Here is a 22,179-nt window from a genome sequence, read left to right on the forward strand (position 1 = left end):
AGTCTAATAATACCAGTCCGCTATATTCATCTAATTTCATCAAAATAAGCTAAAGTCTAGTTTTGAAGGTCCACAAACTTTTAATGTCTAACACACCACTTGGTGTGACTATGGTTCTCTTTGTGAAGGAAAATTTTGTATCTGAATATCCCCATGGGATGAAAAAAAAAAATCTAATCTAAAATCTATCCTTGACCAGTTTTCATCTGTGGCCCAATGTTATTATTGAAAAATTAATTTTTAAAATAACAGTCGGCATCCACCACAGTAATTCCTTTCTTCATTTTTAGCATATCAACCCTGTCACCTCTTAATTTCAGCTTCCTTAAACCAAAGTCAATATTTCCTCAAAGCTCATACACCTTAGACACAGATTTCTTTCCTCTGAACTTTCTTTTGCTTTGTTATGTCTTTTTCATAATATGAAGATCAAACTAAAGATAGTACTCCAGATAAGGTATCACAATTGAATTATCTAGCTGAGGTATCACCTCCATCGACTGCTCCATAACCAAAAATCCTGTTTGCCACACATTTGCCCAAGTCTGAATTCTATTACAGTTCCAGTAGTGGCAGCAGTTTTAAAAATACTGTACCAGCTAATGATGGTCATGTGGAAGCTAAGTCCATGGACAAAGATTTGGATTGACTGATCAATCTACATTTTCAGCTCAAGCTATGGTCATGACCTCTTGGTAGTGAGTGAAATAATGAGGCAAGGTAAGGTATCTGTGTAGGGTTGTTGAATTTCATCTCTTAAAAAATGTGTGAAATTTAGTCATAGGGAGGACATCAGAGTAGAGTGGCTGATTCTTCTCTGAGATGAGCCATTTAAGGTGGTGTGAACGGAACCCGGGCACAGACAGGCAGACATGTTGTTTTTCACCACCACACGTTTATTTACAACTATTTACAAAGTCCAAAGTGCACACAAACCCTCAAAGTCCTGGCCACACAACGCCTTACATTCTTCAGGCCGCCTCCTTGCCTCCTTCTCAAGCTCAGTCCTTCATTCACTCCCGACTCCAGCCCCGAATGAAGGGAGGCGGCCCCCTTTATCCACACCCGGATGTGCTCCAGGTGCTTCCCAGCAATCTTCCACCGACAACCCCCCGTGTGGCAGAAGTGCTGGCTGTACTCCCGGAAGCACTCCGGGTGTCCCTGCTTCTCTTCCCCCTAGCACTTCCTGGTGTGGCGGAAGTGCTGAGGTCCAGGGTCTCCAAGGCCTCGGGGCGCCCCCTGGCGGTGACCACAGGCCCCTACAGGGATGGGCTTCCAAGCCCTCTACCCATGGCCCCCAAAAGCACCAGGGTGGCAGCCCCCAGTGGTCCAAGGTGGGCGCACGCCCTCTTCCGGTCCTTCATGGTGTCCCGGCCGGGTCATCGCCCCGGCATGCCTGACAGTGGTTTCAACCTTTTTTAGTTAAATTTGAATTTTGCATGGCCGGTTTGCCTTCTGTTTGGGAAGCCCCAAAAAACACACATTTAATTTTCTTCTCCTTTTAAGACACAACACCTTACTCAGTTCTTAAATCAACTGCAATAATGCTCACGGTTCTTTTCTCTCCTTTTCTCTTTCCTTTCTTTTGTCTTCACTGCTGTCCTCACTCCTCCACTTGCAAGCTCTGTCCTCTGCCTCCTGACTCTGGTTCCCCGAATGGAGTGATGAGGCCCTTTTTGTATTGTCCTTGGATGTGCTCCAGGTGCTCTTTGATGATCTTCCTGCAGCACTTCCTGGTGTGGCAGAAGTGCTGCAGTTAATGGCTCCCGGAATCATCCAAGCGCCGTCTTGGGGAAGGTATTGCCTCCCTCCCAGTCTTCTTATCCTCCAGGCATCCCAGCTGGGTAAAGGTCCCAGCCATTAGCCACAAAAGCACAATGGTGACATTTGCTTTCACATCTGAAGGATAATTAAAATGCTGAAATGAATTCCCATCTTTCTGCCAATTTATTTGTCTATTATGAATATCACAATGTTTTGTGTACAAATTCCTATATATATATATATATATATATAAATATATATTATTGGTTCGTTATTCTAAACATATTGTGTCCCTCTCATCCGTGGTAGTACAGGCTGGCTCAGGACACACTGGGAGGATTATATATTTCAACTGTCCTGTGAGCATCTAAGTACAGTGGAACCTCGGTTCACGAACATCTTTAACGGTTCACCACCAAAAAGCTCGCCAAACTTTTGCCTCGGTTCACAACCACACACTCGGTATACGAACAAGCCAGTTTCCCTTGCCTGCCTGAGCTGAGCTGAGAGAGAGAGAGAGAGAGAGAGCAAGTGAGCGAGCGAGCCAAGTGCCTGCTGGGGAGGGGGAGATTGCTGCACATGTTTGCGTGCCTATCTGCAGGCAGTAGGTGCAAGCAAACCCCCACCACCCCGGCACAGGCAGGCTGAGAGAGAAAGAGAGAGATTGAGAAAGCGAGCGAGCTGCGTGCCTGCAAGAGCCCTGTTCATTGTTCTCAGTCAGACGTGCATGCGTTACCTGCACTCTCTTTGTGCTCTACAGTATTTCGTGTGCTTTTGCAGTTAACTATGGCTTCTAAGCAAGTGAAGAGTGGTAAGAAGAAAGTTTTGAAGAAAATTGAAATCGAAGTAAAGAAAGAAATTACAAGAGGTGGAAAAACTGTTTACCAGTTTACTCATTTACCAATCTGAGAACCCTCGTGCTTTCAAGCAGCATAATGTAAACAAAGCCAGAATGCCAGTAATGTGGAGGGCAAACACGAAGGGTTGGGTCACATGTTTTTGGAATGGCTGCATGAGGCTTTCACTCCCACCAGCTAAACAGCTAAAGCACCAGAAACCTAAGAAATCACAAGAGAAAACAACTGAAGGAAAACACTTCATGCCAGAACTCGACTCATGCAAGGTTAGTTTTCTTGGTGGTTTTTGTATTACGGATTTTTCAAAAGTTAATTTTCAGTTCATAGCGTGAATTGTGCAGTGTTACTTTCCATCCATCCATCCATTTTCTAACCCGCTGAATCCGAATACAGGGTCACGGGGGTCTGCTGGAGCCAATCCCAGCCAACACAGGGCACAAGGCAGGAACCAATCCTGGGCAGGGTGCCAACCCACCGCAGAGTGTTACTTTCCTCTTTTTTCAAATGTTCCTTTTTTACCGCTGTGCTTAAAACTAATTTTAAAAAAAGTGTTTACAGCGATCTAGCTATAAGGCTATTAGCATGAACTCCTGCAATATTTTTTGGTTGCTTGTGGTTGGTTAATAAAGTTCAAATTTGTTCTAATGTTCCTTTTTTTCCAGCAGCGGTGTGTGTGTGCGTGTGTGCTACAGGGAGAGAGTGAGCGCGTGGCAAGCAAGCGCAGAGAGAGAGAGCAAGCGCTGCTGACAGGGAAGGGAGGAGGAGAGAGGGGGTGGGTGGTGTGTGTGTGTGTGTGTGTGATAAAGAGAGAGAGAGAGAGCACGAGCAGGCTGAGCAGGGAGCCTGGGTGTTTTGTGTCAGTGTTCTTCAATGTATTTACATTAGTTTACTATTACACTGTGCATTCTATGGTGTAATTAACTATATTTGTGCTTAATCTTTTCATATATTTACATATTTACATACAGTTAATACGGTCTGGAACGGATTAATTGTATTTACATACAATCCTATGGGGGAAACTGCTTCGGTTCACGACCAACTCGGTTTACGACCAACGTTCTGGAACGAATTATGGTCGTGAACCGAGGTTCCACTGTATTCCCTTAGGGCTGGAGGAAGATACTGTGTATAGGAAGGCCTAGTCAGTCCATTCCTGTATGTTACTTCTGCAACTCACACCATGAAAGATGGAATAAAAATGATATTTTTTGTTTAATATTTCCCTTTACCAGGTGACAATAAATTACAGGATTTGAAAAAGGCATATGCCATCTTATCAGAAAATCATTCCTTCATAGAAAAGGAGCATGATCAACTTAGGAATAACTTCACCGATTTGTCAAAAAAGGACATGGCTTTTCAAATTAATCACAGTACAGGTAAGTAAAGTATGGTATGTTTTTTAGAAATAAAAATAATGACGACAGTACAATTAGTTTTGTATATATGAATAGTATACTTAAATTGATTGTCATGCATCATGTCTTACCAAAAGAAATCATGACTTGTTTAGAATATCGTCCATCTATCCCTTTTCGAAAACCTGCTTATTTTGAGCAGGGACGCTGGGGTCTGGAGCTTATCACAAGACAGAAACAATACCTGGACAGAGTGCCAGTCTATCGCAGGGTAAACACATTCACGCCCTTCTACACCCACACACACACATGCACAGACACACACACACTAGGGACAATTTAACATCTCCAATCCACTTAATTTGTTTTTCAGTATTGGATTATTTCTAAAAGACATTCACAACAACTTGTTACAAGTTAGAATAGAAGTGATTACTAAATAAAAGCCCATGAAGTATGCTTTGTGGATTTGGCCTTAGCTATTGCTCCACACCACCTGCCTGTTGAATTACTGTATGCTTTAGTTGGTTAGAAGGAGATCCTTGTAGAAAAACAGCCACTTTTTCCTTAATTGAGAAGAGCCATTAGAGGTGGTCTGGACATGTAGTTACCCTGGGTGCTCCTTTTGGAAGGTTTACAAGGGAAGGTCTACCAGAAGAAGACTGAAGGGCAGACACAGAACACACAAAATATACCTCAAAAAAGGGCAGGAGGAAGATGCTGAGGATGTTGCTGTGCTCTGCTGCCTTCATCCTATCGCACAATGGCTTCTCACATTCCTGATGTTACCATCATTCCTTCTTTATCCTTTAACCTCCGTGTCTCTTGTTACTCTTTGTCTTTTATTTTTCTCCTTCAACTGTGCAGGATCCTTTTTATCTTTCATGCCGGACTGGGCACGGGTGTGATACTCCACTCACTACAAAGTGTGAATGCTGTGTGTGAGTGCACATTAAGCCAAGCACCAGAATCAATCCCGTAGTGACAGTGTCAGGCACATACCTGCACCATTCTGAGCCTGCACACTGTCAGGATCTCATTATTTATTTAAAAATCTGCTCAACACCACAGACCCTTCATCACAGAGGGTGGCACAGTGATACAGTGGTAGTGCTTCTGTCCCAAAATAAAGAGAAAAGAATTATTTTCCCAGGTCCTCCTGCATGGAGTTTGCATGATCTCCTTGTGCCTGCATGAATTTCCAATGGGTGCTCTGATTTCCTTCCAAAGGCTGCTAGTTAGGTGATGTGGTGTTACTATGCTAGCTAAGATTGGCTCCAGCAGCCCCTGTGACTCTGGACTAGATTAAGCGATTTAGAACATCATATGTCATTAATTATAAGTAATTATAATTCCATATGCTAATTACATCCTAATTACATAAACTTAATTACATTCATTTTTGGGCAATTGCTTCACTTATTTATTACCTGCTGGCCCCTTAAGCTCATGTAATACTCTCAGCTCTTGACTTTCTGCTGTGTGACTTTGAAGTAACTAAACTTTCACTTTTTCCTTCTTGCTTCCCTAGGTGATTGTCTTCTTAATGCGGAGTCCCTCTTTTGCTTTCAAACCCTGGGCTGCCAGCTGCATTATACTCAAAATAAACATATTAATCCTTACAAATAAATGCCTATGTCCTCATTCTCCTACTAGTGCTAACACTCTCCTGTATAAGTGTTACTATTTTATCCAGAAATCCTTTTGTACACCTTAGTTACTTACTTACCGCCCTGTTGGCTTCTAATAGTGCTTGTCACACTCTGCAGTGCTGCAAAGTTTGAACACAAGTGTATTTTTAGCCTCCCTCAAAATCTCAAATTCAAAACAGTAAAAAACATTTCTGAAGGAAAAAAACTTTTGCTTGGCCCCACAGGAGTTGCCAAAAACAAACTTTTATAACAAACTTTATATTTTGTTTAATTCTCACATGGAAGTAACATGCAATGCTAAGCCATGCTTCACCAAGCAAAGATGATGTCAGCACCAAATTGTGATTCTGATAATGGTGTTACATTTCTCTCATTACCAGCTGAAAATAAATTGCAGGAAATGAAAATGGCACACAATAGCTTATCAGAAAGTCATTCTGTGCTAAACGTGAGGTTCAACCATCTAACGAACAGCTTCACCCAATTATCAACAGACCACGAGATTCTTCAAAATAAATACAACAGACTTTTAGGTAAGTAAAGTATTTTTTAATAATGACAATATGATGAGTGTTAGATATTGTGATATTTGGGGCAGAGCTAGTTTAGCTACAAAGAAAACACTCTTTCACACAGACACTAGTCAAACAAAAGCAGGGTTACACACTAGTCTCATATCTCATAGTAATAAAAACACTTATAAGTAAGATGGCATCTGCTTTCCCCATTTGAGATTCTTGCTTCTTGATGTGTATTGTGTTGCTCTGCTCCTTTGCTGAAAAGGGTGACTTTGAATTTTATCAGTACCAAGAAGTCACAAATTGAGTTGAAATTCTTTGAAAATTAAGTTTGACTTTTGGTTTGAAGGAATGCTTCCACAAATTTAAGGATAAAGAGTGTGTAAAAGCCATTTTCCTAGTTATATAAGATTCATGAATATTTTACTGGATTACAATGCATAACATATGGGATGTTCCTATAACCCCCATAAATAGAATTTGCATTGGTATATTCCTGCCATTTCTAACAGCTTTGAGTAAACAATATTCTTCAGTTAGTGACAGCCTTGCCTTGTGTAAGGTATTGTGGCATACAGTTTTAAACCGTGCTCGTGCTCGTGCATGTGACCGTGTTTGATGGCCTACGGGCTCTTTGAATGTGTGAAGTAACACGTAAAGATAATGTGCTTATTTAAGCTCGAAGCTGTGCGCTTATAGCGTACAGAAAAAGAACTTTTAAGTATAGAAATAATTAAAGATCTTCATGAAAAGCTAAGTTTAGACAAGATACATTTTTTCTTTTTTTTTTACTTTTATTCTACATGTGTAACTACTTTTTCTTTTTTACTTGTGTGGATTATTTGCTTTTAAATTTCACTAAATATTTTTAAAACAAACTTTTGGACTGAGAGATTTCTTTCGGCACACATTTTACCAGTGCTTGATCTTGCCTTACATCGGCGGCTACAAGAATTGTTTTTGTTTTATTTGGGCAACTCTTGAACCTGATATGTGACAATATGTCAATGGTATTGGACAATTTGAACAAGAAACTTCCATTTGTTATTTTTGTCATTCTTTTTTAATGTAAACTAACTTCCATCGTGTCCTACAAACAGAAATCAGTTAATGGGTTAGTTTTTAAAGTGAACCTTTTATAAATTTGAATTACAAGGATTACTAAAGTAATAACATGAAATGAAGTTTGCTTTAGCGGGCAGAGTACGCTTAGTTTGAACGAACTACTGCAAATACCACAGAGGAAGGACAGGCATCCTGAGTGGGATGAAAGATGATTTCTTGATTTTCAGGAGACCATAATTGAAGGATAATGGGATTGGTGACATAACCTGGCAGAATGCTTTACAATCTTCATCCCGGCAGGGAGGTAAGAATAATGGATGTACTGGGAGAATGTGGATGGCAGGAGCAGTTAATGTCCCCACACGGTAGGATGCGGAGTTCTTTTATGTTATCCCAGTTAGCACACTTGCAGGGTGGCATGGTAATTGGAGTCAGAAAGTGCAGCCCTGGTGGGGTCTTTGGGTGCCACCAAAGGGAACTGGCGGGTGGGGACTGCCCTGGTTCCCACGTGATCCAGAAGTTCTCTGGATGACCAATCCCATTACACTTGAAGCACTTCCAGGAGTGGCTTAAAAGAAACCCGCTGCCTCACCACAGACAGTCAAAGTTGGAAGACATTGGGAAAACTCACCTGGAGGAGCTCAAGGAGAAACGAGTGTCTACTTTGTGTTTGGTTGGGATATTTTGGCTGTGTTCATTGTTGGGAGGTGTTGGAGGAAATAAAACCCTTTACTTTTAAGTTCAGAGTTGTGTTGGGTACTACTGTGTCTGTGGTTTCGGCACTCAGTGGCACCCACTTGTGGTTGCACTACATTAAATTCATTTCAAAACTTATTTCCACAATGTGGTGAAGCAATCACTTAATTGAAGAGAGGCAATCACATGGTGATATCCAGGACATTGCTAAAAAATGACACTGAATTACACCTGAAGTTCTAAACTTGTCCTAGTTAACCTCAACACACAAGCTTATCATCTAACTCTTATAAATTTTTAGCCAATGAATAAGCTGTTAATGGACCTGACTCCTGATCAAGCAATGCAGCAAATCTTTAATTCAAATGCTCAGGCGCATGAAGAGCATTTTCCAGAATTGGTTTATCCACCTTAATAAAGGATAAGTGTCTGTGTGTCAATACGGTTGTTATGTCTCTGTCACTCCAGCAAATGGCACATCACAAATGATTACACTTTTCATGAATCTTACACCAAATGTCATAGAACACAGACATATGCATTGAATTTCACACTCCAGCAGATGGCACTTCACAAACACTTGTAGTAAGGCATTTTATTACTACATATTTTTGTGATGTTACATCTGTTAAAATGAGAAGTACAATGCATTTTAGAACTACATATATTACAAAATAAATTCCAAAAGTTGGTGCAATGCAAACATTAATGCTGAGGTCAATGTTCAATACTAGGTTGAGTACTTTATTTAAGTAAAAATACGTGTTTGGGATGTTATGAGCATTCAACTAGATGACTTGACATGTGAATTATGTGACCTGTGTAACGTGAGATTTTTCATGGTTTTTTAATATTGTTTAGTGTTGTCCACCATCAATGACTATATACATATATTACATATAAATTTTGATATCTCGCTGTTTTGAATATAAAAAGGAGATTACATTTTTTTTCTCATGTTCTTCTCAAAAAGGAGTATTCCTTTAAGGTCTCAATAGAAACCTAACAAATATGAATGCATATTGTGGAGAGTAATTTATTTGAAGCGGAAGAAGGATTATGTGAGCGGTCAATGTCTTTAACAGGGTAAAACAACAAGATCAGGATACAATGAAGTGTTTCTCATATTTGAAGTTTTGTTCTATTTTTAGCATTCTTAGCATTTTATTTAGTAATTTCTATGCATGCATAAAACTCGTGTTATAATCAACACCATCTTACTTACGGGCAGCTATTAGACTTCTTTTTCTGTTGCTATTCTCATTTTTAAATGGGGTTATTTTTTTATACTTGACTTGACATCTCCAGCAGAGGTTTTGGCATGATTTTTATGGCTGGATGCCTTTCTTGATGGTAACAATCTCCATTTATCCAGGCTTGTGATCAGGTCCAAAATGGAGGCTGGTTTGGACAGCTATTAGACATATTAACTCTTTAAAAATAAATAAATAAATAAATATATATATATATATATATATCTATAGTGAGAAGAATGACTCTCCAGACATTATAAAGGTAGCCACCCGTATATTATATCCCGGCTGTAAAAGTTTGAAATTGTTGAACAGAGATAGATGTTCACAAGACTGAGTTCAAAAGAGGACTGAATACTTGGATGTAAGATGGCGGATTTAAGGGCTGATGGAGACAATGATGTCATCTATGCCGGAGCTGGACATGATGTCATCAGAGGTGCTGGAGCTAGAAGTGACATCATCAGAGGTGTCGGGACCTGGCAAGATTTCCCGGGAATGGTCTGCAAGGACCTGAGAGAGACAGTCAGCACACTCTGCCACCCCCTGGTCTGGTGTAGCATTACATTTACTCAGGCCCTTTAGCTGCCTTCTACTCAAACATTTATATATATATTGTGGACTACAGCCTCACTAACCCGACACAGACAGGCAGAGACACAAGTATTGCGCAGGACACGTTTTTATTTTTGTGACGAGCGCTATTTCCCTTCTCCCCAGAGCACAGTACACAATACTAGGACCAAATGCACAGTGCAGCACAAAAGCCTTTCCTTCTTCTTTCTCTCTTTCCTCTCCACTCCTCCTCTAACAAGGTTCTTCCTCTTCCACCCGACCCCCACAGAACTCAGCAGGGCTGGATTTATGCACCATCTCATAAATACCACTTCCACTTCAACATTTCCCCTGAATACTAAAACCTTTGAACAGATATAATGAGTGTTCATGCACACATTTTTAGCAATCAGAGTATTGACAGTTTAACAATCAGGATCACAAATTGAAGCAGGGTAGAAATTAAACCTTATGGTTTTATTGTCCACTGACTTTGTCACAACACTACACTACCTGCTTGCAATATCCTTTGTTTACCACTCAATCTTGATTCAAATTTCTTAAAATGCAAGTTCAATCATTTTTGCAATATTCAGCCGTTCAGGTGTGGCAGTAGAGGGAGATCTGAAGAGTGTGATCAGTGTCCAGCCTGAACTGCTGTCAGAGTTAACTGTCAACAAATTGAGAAATGAACACACTATCAACCTAATCATTTGTGAGGAAACATAAAAAATAGCTTAATTATTTATATCCATGTTATGTAATTGCTAATACAGTCTACTGCTGTCTCTTTTTTCTTCTTCTTGTCTAGGAGGACTGCAGTGAATGAAAGTTTTCAGTATCTTAGCCATGAATACCTGACTCTGATAAACTTTAGTATACATTTCTTGCATTCCACAATTAAAATGAAATGTTGCATTAATAGAATGAATTAATAGAATTGCATGGTGTGTACTGGTTTGGTGTGCTGCCTCAAAGCTTTTGTTGGTCAGTGTCTGTTTGTACAGAGTGTACATGATCTCCCATGTCTGGAGGACTTGTTCTTTAGATACTCCAGCTTTTCTCCCATCTCCCATAGGCAACTGGTGACTGGACATCAACAGAGTGTCTTGGAATCGCCATGGCCTTGATGTAGCTAAACCCTAACCTGAATTAATCTAGTTTGATAATATATGTATGTATGTGTGGGTGCTTCATTAATGGTATGTTTTATTTCTTCTGATAGAAAAGAAGTGCCCAGTTTGTCCACAAGGATGGTTGACCCATCATACATCATGTTACTTCATCTCGACTGATCACATGGATTGGACAGCTAGTCAAGATGATTGTTTAGCTAAAGGTGGACATCTGGCGATAATTGAGAATGAAAGTGAGCAGGTGAGATGGAATTCTTGTATACTAAGCATTCACCCATATTACTCTGGCAAGTCTCAGTGAATAACTAGGAGAGAATCCTAATGGTATTCCTTCCATCCATTATCCAACCCGCTATATCCTAACTACAGGGTCATGGGGTTCTGCTGGAGCCAATCCCAGCCAATACAGGGCGCAAGATAGGAAACAAACCCCGGGCAGGGTGCCAGCCCACCGCAGGGCATAAAGCAGGGCACACACACACACACCCACACGGGACAATTTAGGATTGCCAATGCAGCTAACCTGCATGTCTTTGGACTGTGGGGGGAAACTGGAGCACCAGGAGGAAACTCAGGAAGCAAACCCGGGTCTCCTAACTGCGAGGCAGCAGTGCTACCCACTGCGCCACCGTGCCAACACCCTAATGGTATTTCTAGATTTAAATTACTTTTATGATACCATTACCTAAGCCATATCCACCTACATTTCATTTTCATGCTCAAAATCGTCAGCAAAAATTGTAAATATGCACGGGTCAACAGCACCACAGCCACAGACAGGCTAGGCATCACTGCAGTCATGGAAGGATGTAATCCAGCAGAATTCCTTCAGTTAAGAAACATATGGAACACTTAAGGACACGTAGTGAAGGATGAAGGGAAGTGCATTAAAGATGAAACACTGAGAGCACACACTCAATATTGCAGAAAAATACAACTCTGAGTCATCAAGTCGAAGAGAACACTTCACAATTTTTAAATATATCTGGATGAGATAATGGAACATCTTAGCCTTTAGCAAACCAAATCTATTTGAAGGACTCAGTGATCTACTCTCATTTGTCAAATCTGCTATATTTCTATATAGGTATGTGACATAAAGGAAAGTGACCTTAATAGCAACTTAATAGAACTGAAAGCCATTTCACATTAAAGCAAAACAGAAAGAGGGCTTCGCTCCTGGTTCAGAAGTCAAAAGCTTCGATTGCACAATAAACAAAAAACAAAGGTCCCCACAGTACTGCTACTTACTACACTACTTGGTAAACTGTTCCCCATATCTTTAGTTATTTTGTGGAAATAAGGTTTACAACATTAATGCAAAATTTACCTTTATCCATTCCCTTGTATACTGAAATGAGCACACTACTTTTTAAACATTTAGAAACCCTGCCATTTTTGACACACCCTAGTTAGCCCCTCTGCTTTTCCTATCTTTATCTTTTTCAGCATTCTTGTAACCTCCTCTACCAAAATATTATAGCTCAGTCCTTCTGTTTTCTCATTATCCATTTTATTCTCCTTCTCATTAAGCAGCATCCCCAAGTACTTCTTTAACCCAAGAAACGTTATTTTTTCTGGTCCTGGCAATTTATTTGATTTCAGCATTTGTAATCTTTTTTTTATTGAATTTATTAGGATCAAATAACATTCTATACACATAACTCAAGTTTTACAAATAGAAACAAAAAAGATTAGAAACAAATCAACCCCCAGCCCTGAGCATTTGTAATCTTAGCATTTATCTTAATGAACTCTCTGAATCCTTGATATTAATATTTAATTTTTGTTTATTAATATTTAATATTAATCCTTAATATTCCCAATAGCTAATGAAATTTTATTAACATTTTGAAATTAGAAAATGTTGGGAAAAAAGGAAGGATTTGGGAACATTCCTTTTTGTATAATTTTTATAATCTTTTCCTGTAGAATTTATTCTTTTCTTATAAGTGTACCTTCTCCTAAGGATGAGTTTTGCATTTTCCTCAATTTTTCTCACTAACTGAATTTATAATTTTCTTTTTACATACTGCTTTCATGTACTACTAAACCCTACAGCTAGTACTGAGTTTATTTGTCTTGTACAGGATATACAATTTGTTCAATCTCTTTCTGTACTCCTAATTTATACCCCTTGTGGAGTTGTCTTAAAGGATAAGTTTGGTATTTTTCAAGTCAAAATAATTTGTTCACAAATACTGTACATACATTTTCCTTGTGAAATTGCATTACAAATGCAGCAATTTCTATCAATTTTTAAAAATATCTTGCCCGCACTTTACATAGAGGCAATGGAGCATGAAGCACCACTGGTAAATAAAAGCCTAAAACTTACTAAATACGTCCTCTTTAAGTGTTTAGATAAGAATTCATGCCTGCCGTGTTACCAACGCATGTTTGTGACAACAAAAGGGATCTGGAAATAATCAATTTATTATGTATTCCTGGTACTATGTTTCTCAAGGCAAGGATATGTTTTCTATTTGCTAGTTTGAGTTTGCACATAAATACGGAAGTAAATCACAACAAAACCAACTACACAGTACAAACAGTTAACTATGATTGATCTGACTTGGAGGAAACCATGGTCTGTAGGGCATGAAGGGTTTGTGAAAGACTACAAGGGCCATTTATTTCTTTTTTTTTTAAGGCTGAATTTCATAATATTTTTTGTTCAGATATGATATGTATAAGCTACTTTACAATGTATGTGTAATTGCAAGATGTAGATCAATATTAAACATCATTCTTGGCTTGAAAAACTGACGAAAGTTTTAAGGGTTTTCTTTTGTGACTATACCCATACCCCATTAACTCCAATGTAAAATGCTAGGGCGGCAAGTTGTTTTATAAATTTTTACAAGTTACTGGAGTTTGGAACACAATTTCAGATGGCAAATGCATTTATACCATGTTTATGAAGAAATAACTTTGCTTTGAAAAATACAAGATAAACGCATCCTTTAATGCCTCTAAACTTGTACTGTGAGGAACCTATCTAGTATTGTATTTGATACACTTCTAAATCTAGCTTCTTGCTCTTTAACTTTCTTCACACTTCCTGAAGTCGTAGGGGTGATTATGTGCGCAAATGAAATGAATACACATCTGAAAGTAGAATGCACATTTTGGACAGATGAGAAGCTCATCTGTCTGCATGCTGATGTCTCAACACAACTTCCAAACACTTTTGGTAATGGGACCATTTTGAATGTAAAGAAGTCACAAAATGGCACCATGGAAACGCAGCAAAAGTAATGAAAAAATATAAACACAAAATTAAACATAATGTTTAATTAGAAAGCAATTCAAAATAATAGCAATAATATTCCAAAACTGATAAATTTGTAATGGTTTGATTTATGGGTGATGACATTTTGCATAATCACCAACATTTGACATAATCAAACTCACGCAACAGTTGCCAACTTAGCTTTAGATCATTCCTTATGAAACAAAAATTGCAATGTTTGATAACTAAGTAAAGGATTTACAGACTAGAGATTATTAGGCTCCTGACTCTGGCAATGGTTTTCAATCCTTATTCTCAGCTTTGAAAATTGACATTCTCATGATACCCTTTGTTCTTCACGTCAGTCTACTCTTTGCCTTGTAGCTTAATTTCCCAGTCAGAAAATGTTTAAAAGCTTTCTGGCTTTTTTATGGCACTCATAACAGTGATTATAATTAGGTAACAACCTTGATAATAGCATACCCTGATACATGATAACAGGAACCATTTTCCACAGACAATTGTATAATTGTGATGGCTTTATCAGCTTATAGATGAGCTTAAGTTTCTATAGTTTCTACTTGTTAAAGCAGTTAAACTAACCCAGAAATGTGACATGTTCACTGATGATACACCTTTGGCTACATTAGTTTAATTTTCATTGTTAAATTTGTCTAATTTGAGAGAGTGTTGCTGTGTGAATGTTGAATGACTAAGTGACTGTTTCTCATGGTGACTATCATCATATCCAGTTTTGGTATCTCCTTTAACACTGATGGTGCCAAGAATGACTGTGGTTCCACGTTCAGGGGCAACTGGGCGACAGACAACTCGGTGAAAAGACAACTCGGTGAAAAGACAACTCGGCGAAAGACATCTCGGTGAAAAGACAACTCAGCGAAAGACAACTGATCGAAAAGACAATTAGTCGAAAGACAATTCGGTGAAAAGACAACTTGGCGAAAAGACAACTCAGCGACATCCCTTCCCAGTTAGGTAATAGTTAGGCTCAAAGAGATTTTTTAATTATATTTAAATGACAATGTGATTTAAAATTTTGAAAATAAATAAATTTATATAATTGACGAACAAACTTTTTTATTTATTCATACGATTACAATCAATTTATATAAAGGGTTAGCAATTTTGGTTGCAGAAGATAATGTAAGATGGAGTTTGTTCCATCTGCAGAATAAAGTTTGTTTGTCAATTATATAAATGTATTTATTTTCAAGATTTTCAATCACATTGTCATTTAAATATATTTTAAAAATCTCTTTGAACCCAACTATTACCTAACAGGTAAAGGATGTCGTCGAGTTCTATAGTTTCTTCGCCGAGTTGTCTTTTCACCGGTTTGTCTTTTGTCGAGTTGTCTTTTCGCTGAGTTGTCTGTCGCCCATTTGCCACCGAGCCGTGGTCCCAGTGATTTTGCAATGGAAAATAGCAAATTCGGAAAATATGGATACATTGCTAGACTGACTGCGATCATTACTGCATTACCTTTTATGTTTAGAGATTTTTGAATAAACATGTCGCCAGCTCAGATGCATGGATAGGTCTGACCGATTCAAAACAAGAAAAAAACTGGCTTTGGATAGACAACACAGCACTCAATTTAAGGTAGTATTTTTCTTTCTTTTTCTTGTTGCTGTCATTTGTTTAATTAATTTCCACTTATATGCTAGTTAATGCTGCTGCTGTATTCTGAGTCCTATTCCTGTGACTTTGAGTTTTCCTCCTACATTCACAAAGAAATGCAAGTTAGGTTAACAGGAGACTGAGTGTTGCCCTTTGATAAGTCAGTCCAGCAGACAATTTACAAGTAGCATTCTGTATAGCTATTTACAGCTTATCACAAATAAATAAATAGTTATAGTAGAGGTAAAAGTTACTTGCCTGTTATTTTAGCACTCTAGCGAGAGAGAACGTGACGACGGGCAAAGTTGCCCTGGTGTCCAGTGTCTCCCCACTGATTTGGCCTGCAAGTCAGAGGGCTCTCTGGGCTTGAACCAGCACTATGCCACAGTACGTGACCAATGCCACTATATTTTCACCAGGTGTGCTTTCAAATTGTAAATATTAGTGAGGACAGTTTACTTCCAATTTGTATATATTTTTGGGGGAAAGGAATCTGTGTTTGTAGGTGCTCATTTTTTCATTACTGTCTTGTGCATTATTTTTTTAGTTTTATGTTTTTGATTATTTTTCTGTACATTTTTGTTAACGGTCTCAGGAAGAATTTGTGATTAAATGTTTGGATAAATACTCTGTGGAAGAGTTTGTAATCAAAAATTTATTGAATTGAAAAAAATCTAAAATGTCAAAAGTGGACAATGATGATGACAGAAATAACAGTACAAATACAACCCCACCCCAACCACCCACAAAATGTGTCCTTTTAAAAAGGTGAAATGGTACAAAGAAAATTGCCTGAGAAAAAAACCTAGAAGGGAAACATGGTCCGGATATCAGGAGCTTTTGAGATAAAGTTTAAGCAAAGTAGAAAGATTGAAAGAACCACACCAATCACAGGCCATCTGTATATGCAGAAACTGCACAAGAGCATGCCTTTCAGTATTATATGAAGCAGATAAGCCATTGACTATCGCCACTGACATTTCCAGAAGAGTTAGATGCAATTTGAAAACATTGAATTGCAGACTGAAACATCAGATTTCCACCGAGATGCTAAAGACTTTGCAGCTATTGTGTCTAGGAAAAAGATCTTTCTTTGGTTAGAAGGGAGAAAATCATGAGGTCTAGTAAGAGAAAATCCTGAGGAAGAGGACTTTAGCAATAGAAAACAAGAAAGGTGAGACTGGAGGACATTCCCAAAATATATGCAAACATATGCTTGAAATACATACGTTCCCAATCTCTTAAAACATTCTTGCAGCATTGAAGGTTCCAGAGAGAGCACAGTTGCCTTCATAAATCTTAAATGAAAGATGTTAGGAGCAACCATGACTCTTCCTAGAGCTATCTAAGCAATCATGAGAGAAGGGCCTTGGCAAGAGAAGTGGCCAAGAATCAAATGGTCACTCTAGCTGAGTTCCAGAGAACCAGTGTGGAGACAGGAGAAACTTCCAGATGGACAACTATTCCTGTAGCACTTCACCTCAGTAGAACAGACATTAAAGCCCACTTGAATTTTGTAAAAAAGGCACCCTCAAGGAAACTGAAATTGTTAGAAACAAGATTCTTTGGTCTGATGAAACCAAAATTATTGTCACATCAGGAGGAAACCAGGCACTCTCATCACCTGTGCAATAGCTTTTCAGCAGTAAAGTGCAGTGGTTGCAGCATCACGCTGTGGGGTTGGTTTACAGTAGCAGGGGCTGGAAGACCAGACAGAGTGGAGGAAAAGTTTAACAGAACAAAGTACAGAGAATATTTCAGGTCTGCAGTTTCTAAAATCCTGCTTTTGCTTTGTCATTCTCGGGTATTGAGTGTTGCTTGATGAGGGAAATAATTAAATTAAATAATTTTAGCGCAAGGCTGCAACATAAAAATGTGAAGAAAGGTGAAGTGGTCTAAATTTTTTTTTTAATTTATTGTAAATAACTGAATGTCAGGATGCAAATCAATCATTTTAATGTTATTATTATTATTATTATTATTATTATTATTATTATTATTATTATTTGTTTTAATTCAGCTACTGGACAAGAGGACAGCCTGATGATTGGAAAGAAACTAATCCAACTGGGGAGGACTGTGCTCATTTAAGACCGTGGGCACACTCCCTAAACACCTGGCATGATATATCTTGTGATTCCAGCATGAAAAGAGTTTGTGAAAAAAGTTAAAGAAATATTAAATTCTCTCTAAGCAGTTGCTTACCATCTTATTTACTTCAAAAGTCATTCATGTGTAAATTTTAATATTTTCTAATATGTTTAAGTAAAAAAAAAATCTGCTAGACTGATTAGTTCTTTCTCATTTGTAAACTTTTTCACGTTGTTACTCTTTAGGTTTTATGTCACCACTGCTGCATAACAAACTTTTGTAGGGGGATTTTTACTACTTTGTTACCAAACTGAAACATACAATTGTTTTTGTTGTTTGTGAACTTTCTACCATATTGGTAATTAAATACCCCGTTATACTGGTTCTCCTGTTAGCTTAGGTGACATGGTGGGACAGTGGTTAGTGCCTCTACCTTACAGGTCTGCTGTCGTTTAGAATCCTGTAGGCATCTGGATAGGCTTTTTTTCCAAATATTTTAGGTTTTTTTTCCTCATTCTAAAGAAGTTAAATGCAGAGTCATTAGCAAATGTTGGGCAAGTGTGATCGACTGGATTGGCTCATGCTATACAATCAATGGTAGAACCCTGAAATGGATAAGCAGATCAAATGATGCATGGAACAACATTGTTCTGGAATGTTTCCAGAATAACTACATGAACTCTACTCTCTCAAGGGAAAACAACATACTGAAGAGCAAATTGTTGTATGATGATGATGATGATTCCACTCATCAACAGTGATGCCATATGCTATTCATTGACTTTCTGTACCTACTTATTACAACCACTCTTAGAAGGGTCTTTAGCCCACTGCAGAAAGGTTTTGAAAACTTGTTCAAATGGATTGGAGTCCTCTGTCTTTTATAGTGAGAAAAATACGAATGGAAATCAAAAAAGGAATACAAATAACTGAATTTGTGTCAGTGAATTATTTGATGGTGGCAGACATCTCATACCCCACAACCAAGAACCTGGTTTTAAGTAACATATCACTGAAAATGGCCACTTTCGAAACATTCCAGTTTAACTCTTACAACATTTTTGGATCAAATTTGACCTGGTTTTGGGGTTGAATTCACTAAAAGTACCCTAAAGTTAATCTCTTACGGATGAAAAAATGCTTATTTTTTTATTTTCTTTTGGGTCAGTTTTATCCCACCATTGACCTTAATGGATTTTCTGCTACATTTAAGGTAATATGTTTGTTCACCATATATAAAACTATCCAGAGTGTCATCTTTTTTCAGAATTGTGAAGGCTTTTAGTAATGGGGCCTAACTTTACAAAAAAAAAAATTCCCCAAATACCCCGTTTGTGTTCAGCTTCTACAAAACCGGAACACTGCCGTGTCCCATGTGTCAGTTTTGACCCACCATATACTTTTTTGCTACCCATTTAAAATGGTTTGTTTGTTCACACACTATGCACACATTCTAAATGACATTTGTTCTAAAACACCATCACTACTACAGTTTAGGATGGTCAATTATTATAAAACAGGTTTGTGGTGAAAAATTTCATGCTCAATGCACTGTAAAAGATGGTGAGAGAATTGGGTTAAGAAATAACCTGAAACGCTCAGCTATGTGTCAGCATATGAATACTTTGTAAGAGGTTACTTTTAACAATTTAGTTGGCATTATCTAATTCAAACAAGTGGCAAAATTGCTTGATACATTCACGTTTTCTTGAAAAAATGGAGCTAGATGATTTAGGATTTTAGAATTTGGCCACACATCATTTATAAATCACTCTTCTTAATTGTGTTAACTATAAATGAACTCAGCAAACAATTTTAGAGCAACATTATATAGATCACTACATCCTAAGATCAAAGAAGTATTACACAACAAAGAGATAATGATTCATAATACAAGGGCAATATAATAAGTTACCAGTGTTAAATTAACTTCTACAGTGTTAAAACACTTATAAGTATATAAATGCTGTTAGGAACTTTACAAAAAAGAATGTGCATAACTTCCCTAATCCACCTCCAGAGCCTACACTTGAAATTTTTTTAACTAGGAGGGAGTTGGGAACATGCGCTGATAGAGGACATTGACGCACCCACCACACAACGAACCACCTGGATTGAGACCCAAGTTTAACCTCAACACCACACTGAAACAGTGTGAGTTTTTTTTTTATGGTGGCTGGAGTGCCAATCCTGCCACGAACCCTGAAGTGTACCCTGCAAGTTGGAGGACCTGCTTGCAGGGCAGGATGCAGATTAACATACCTAGGACTAAGCAATTGCAGGTTAAGGTCCTTGCTCAAGGACCCAATGGAGTAGAGTAATTTCTGGCGTTCGCAGGATTCAGACTGGCATCCTTCCAATTCCAGGCGCAGATCCCTAGTCTCAGAGCCATCACTCCACCCATTTTAACTAGAAATCAGTAAAATATAGGAAGCATTTCCAGATTTTATCAAGTATTGTCACAGTACTCCACCTTTGACAGTCCTGGGAAAGAGACCACTTCTTCACTATCTCAGGCAAAGAGTGGAAGTCGAAAATCTGCAACATTCATTCTCCTTCAATTCATACAAACACACTGTAATCCTGATGAAAGTATACACCTTTCCCAATTAAACCAATATAAAATTTATCAGGGAGCTCCAGCCTCACTTGGGCATATGTTTTGGGATTGTCCAAAACTAAAGCCATTTTGGAAAAAGGTTTTTTTCTTATCTACCAGATAATGTAGGACTTAAGATCACTGCAAATCCTCCTAGAGCAGTCTTTGCAGTTATTTTATCAGAGTTTAGATTATCTGGTAATTAACTGAACATTATTTTATTACACTATGCTAACACCACATCATCTAATTCTCCTTAATTTGAGGAATCCTAATGCAATCTTCATAACTCAATGGAAAAAAATTTTAAATGATCTAAAACTAGAAAAAAATATATATATATATTTACATGCAACTGCACACAGCTTCTTTAGAATCTTCCAAGAATGCTTTAATGTCATTTTAAAAGAACTGTACTAAGCTCCTGCTTGTGTGTATAAAGAAATAAAGAAAGCTTAATGTAAAAGAAGTGTATAAATATGGACTACTTACTTGTGTTTATAATAAATTTATACATGTGGGAATTCTCCACTACTTCAATCTGGAGAATTAATGTTATGTCTCAACATATTATTTCTTATTATATTATATATCAGTAGATTCAGTTATGTAAATATCACAGGGTGAGCATGATAAACAAGCTGTGCCTTTTGATGGAAAGCATGCTGTGGCTAACTACTCATAAAATGCAATTAGTCTTTTTCCCAACAAAATAAACTGACCACATGACCCCTAAGGGTACCCATCCACACTGACTTCCTCTCAAACAGCAGACCCTAAAGTTGGCTTACAAAGCTGTTTATCCAACCCTGTACAATATGCGCATGTGTTGCTTGCACCATATAAACCTATCAAAGAGCTGAGATTTTCTGATGTTGGACTCCTTATATCTTGGCAAGTACTTTTTTCATGAGGTTCCAATTTTCTTGACTTTCAAACCTAAGCTGGAAGCCCACCAGCTATTTCTGGAGTTTGGTTTGCTGAGCCTTCATTAATGGACTTCCAGGGTCTATGTTATTTTGATCACTGCCCTGCTATTTGATATTAACTCTGTCTGTTTTTCTTGATACATGTGCTTTGTTTTTTCAGTTTATCATATTGCTATTTTGTACCGCTTTCATTTGTTAATTATGCTTAACACCACAGCTGGTCAAGAGGGCTCAGCAGCGGCTGTACTTTCTAAGGAGGCTGAGGAAGTTTGGTATGTTGACTAAGATCCTCTGCAACTTTTACAGCTGCATTGTTGAGAGCATCTTGGCCAGCTGCATCACCGTGTGGTATGGCAGCACTACTGCTATGGACCGCAAACGCCTGCAGAGAGTGGTAAAGACTGCTGAGAAGATCACCAGGACCCCACTGCCCTCTCTGCAGAGCATCTACAACTGCAGAGTCCACAGGAGAACTGCCTCGATCCTCAGGAACCCCACCCAACCAACACAAACTGTTCACATTTCTACCCTCAGGCAGGAGGTATAGAAGTATGAAATGCAGGACTTCCAGGCTAAAGAACTCTTTCTTTTCCAAGGCCATTAGACTCCTAAATAACTGACTAGAGTTTCTAACTATGGTTCACCTCATTCTATCTACCTCACACAACTGTATTTAAGTTGTCCATCACACACCTACCTGCACATTACACTTTATACTTCTATTCTGTTTTAATACTTTATGCTGCCTCTGTTATTTATTATCTATCTGCTACTTATTATTTATTTTTATCTTTATACGTTGGTTTTGTCATTTGGTGTGGACAGCA

The 22,179-nt window shown here is 38.2% G+C and overlaps 1 protein-coding gene across 1 annotated transcript in view; it reads left to right on the forward strand.

The window, feature by feature from the left end:
• The window catches only part of LOC120524991 (asialoglycoprotein receptor 1-like), a 36,685-nt gene extending 16,711 nt beyond the window's left edge, over window positions 1-19,974 (forward strand). Inside the window, exons 3-7 of the mRNA XM_039746908.1 lie at window positions 3,857-4,003; window positions 6,015-6,167; window positions 10,947-11,098; window positions 15,609-15,715; window positions 17,754-19,974. Coding sequence (XP_039602842.1) covers window positions 3,857-4,003; window positions 6,015-6,167; window positions 10,947-11,098; window positions 15,609-15,715; window positions 17,754-17,904 — 710 coding nt within the window. The 3' untranslated portion in view covers window positions 17,905-19,974. The remainder of the gene's footprint in view (window positions 1-3,856; window positions 4,004-6,014; window positions 6,168-10,946; window positions 11,099-15,608; window positions 15,716-17,753) is intronic.
• The last annotated feature ends 2,205 nt before the right edge of the window (window positions 19,975-22,179 follow it).

This window comes from Polypterus senegalus, chromosome 3, assembly GCF_016835505.1.
Source record: "Polypterus senegalus isolate Bchr_013 chromosome 3, ASM1683550v1, whole genome shotgun sequence".
In the NCBI taxonomy this organism is placed as follows: Eukaryota; Metazoa; Chordata; class Cladistia; order Polypteriformes; family Polypteridae; genus Polypterus; species Polypterus senegalus.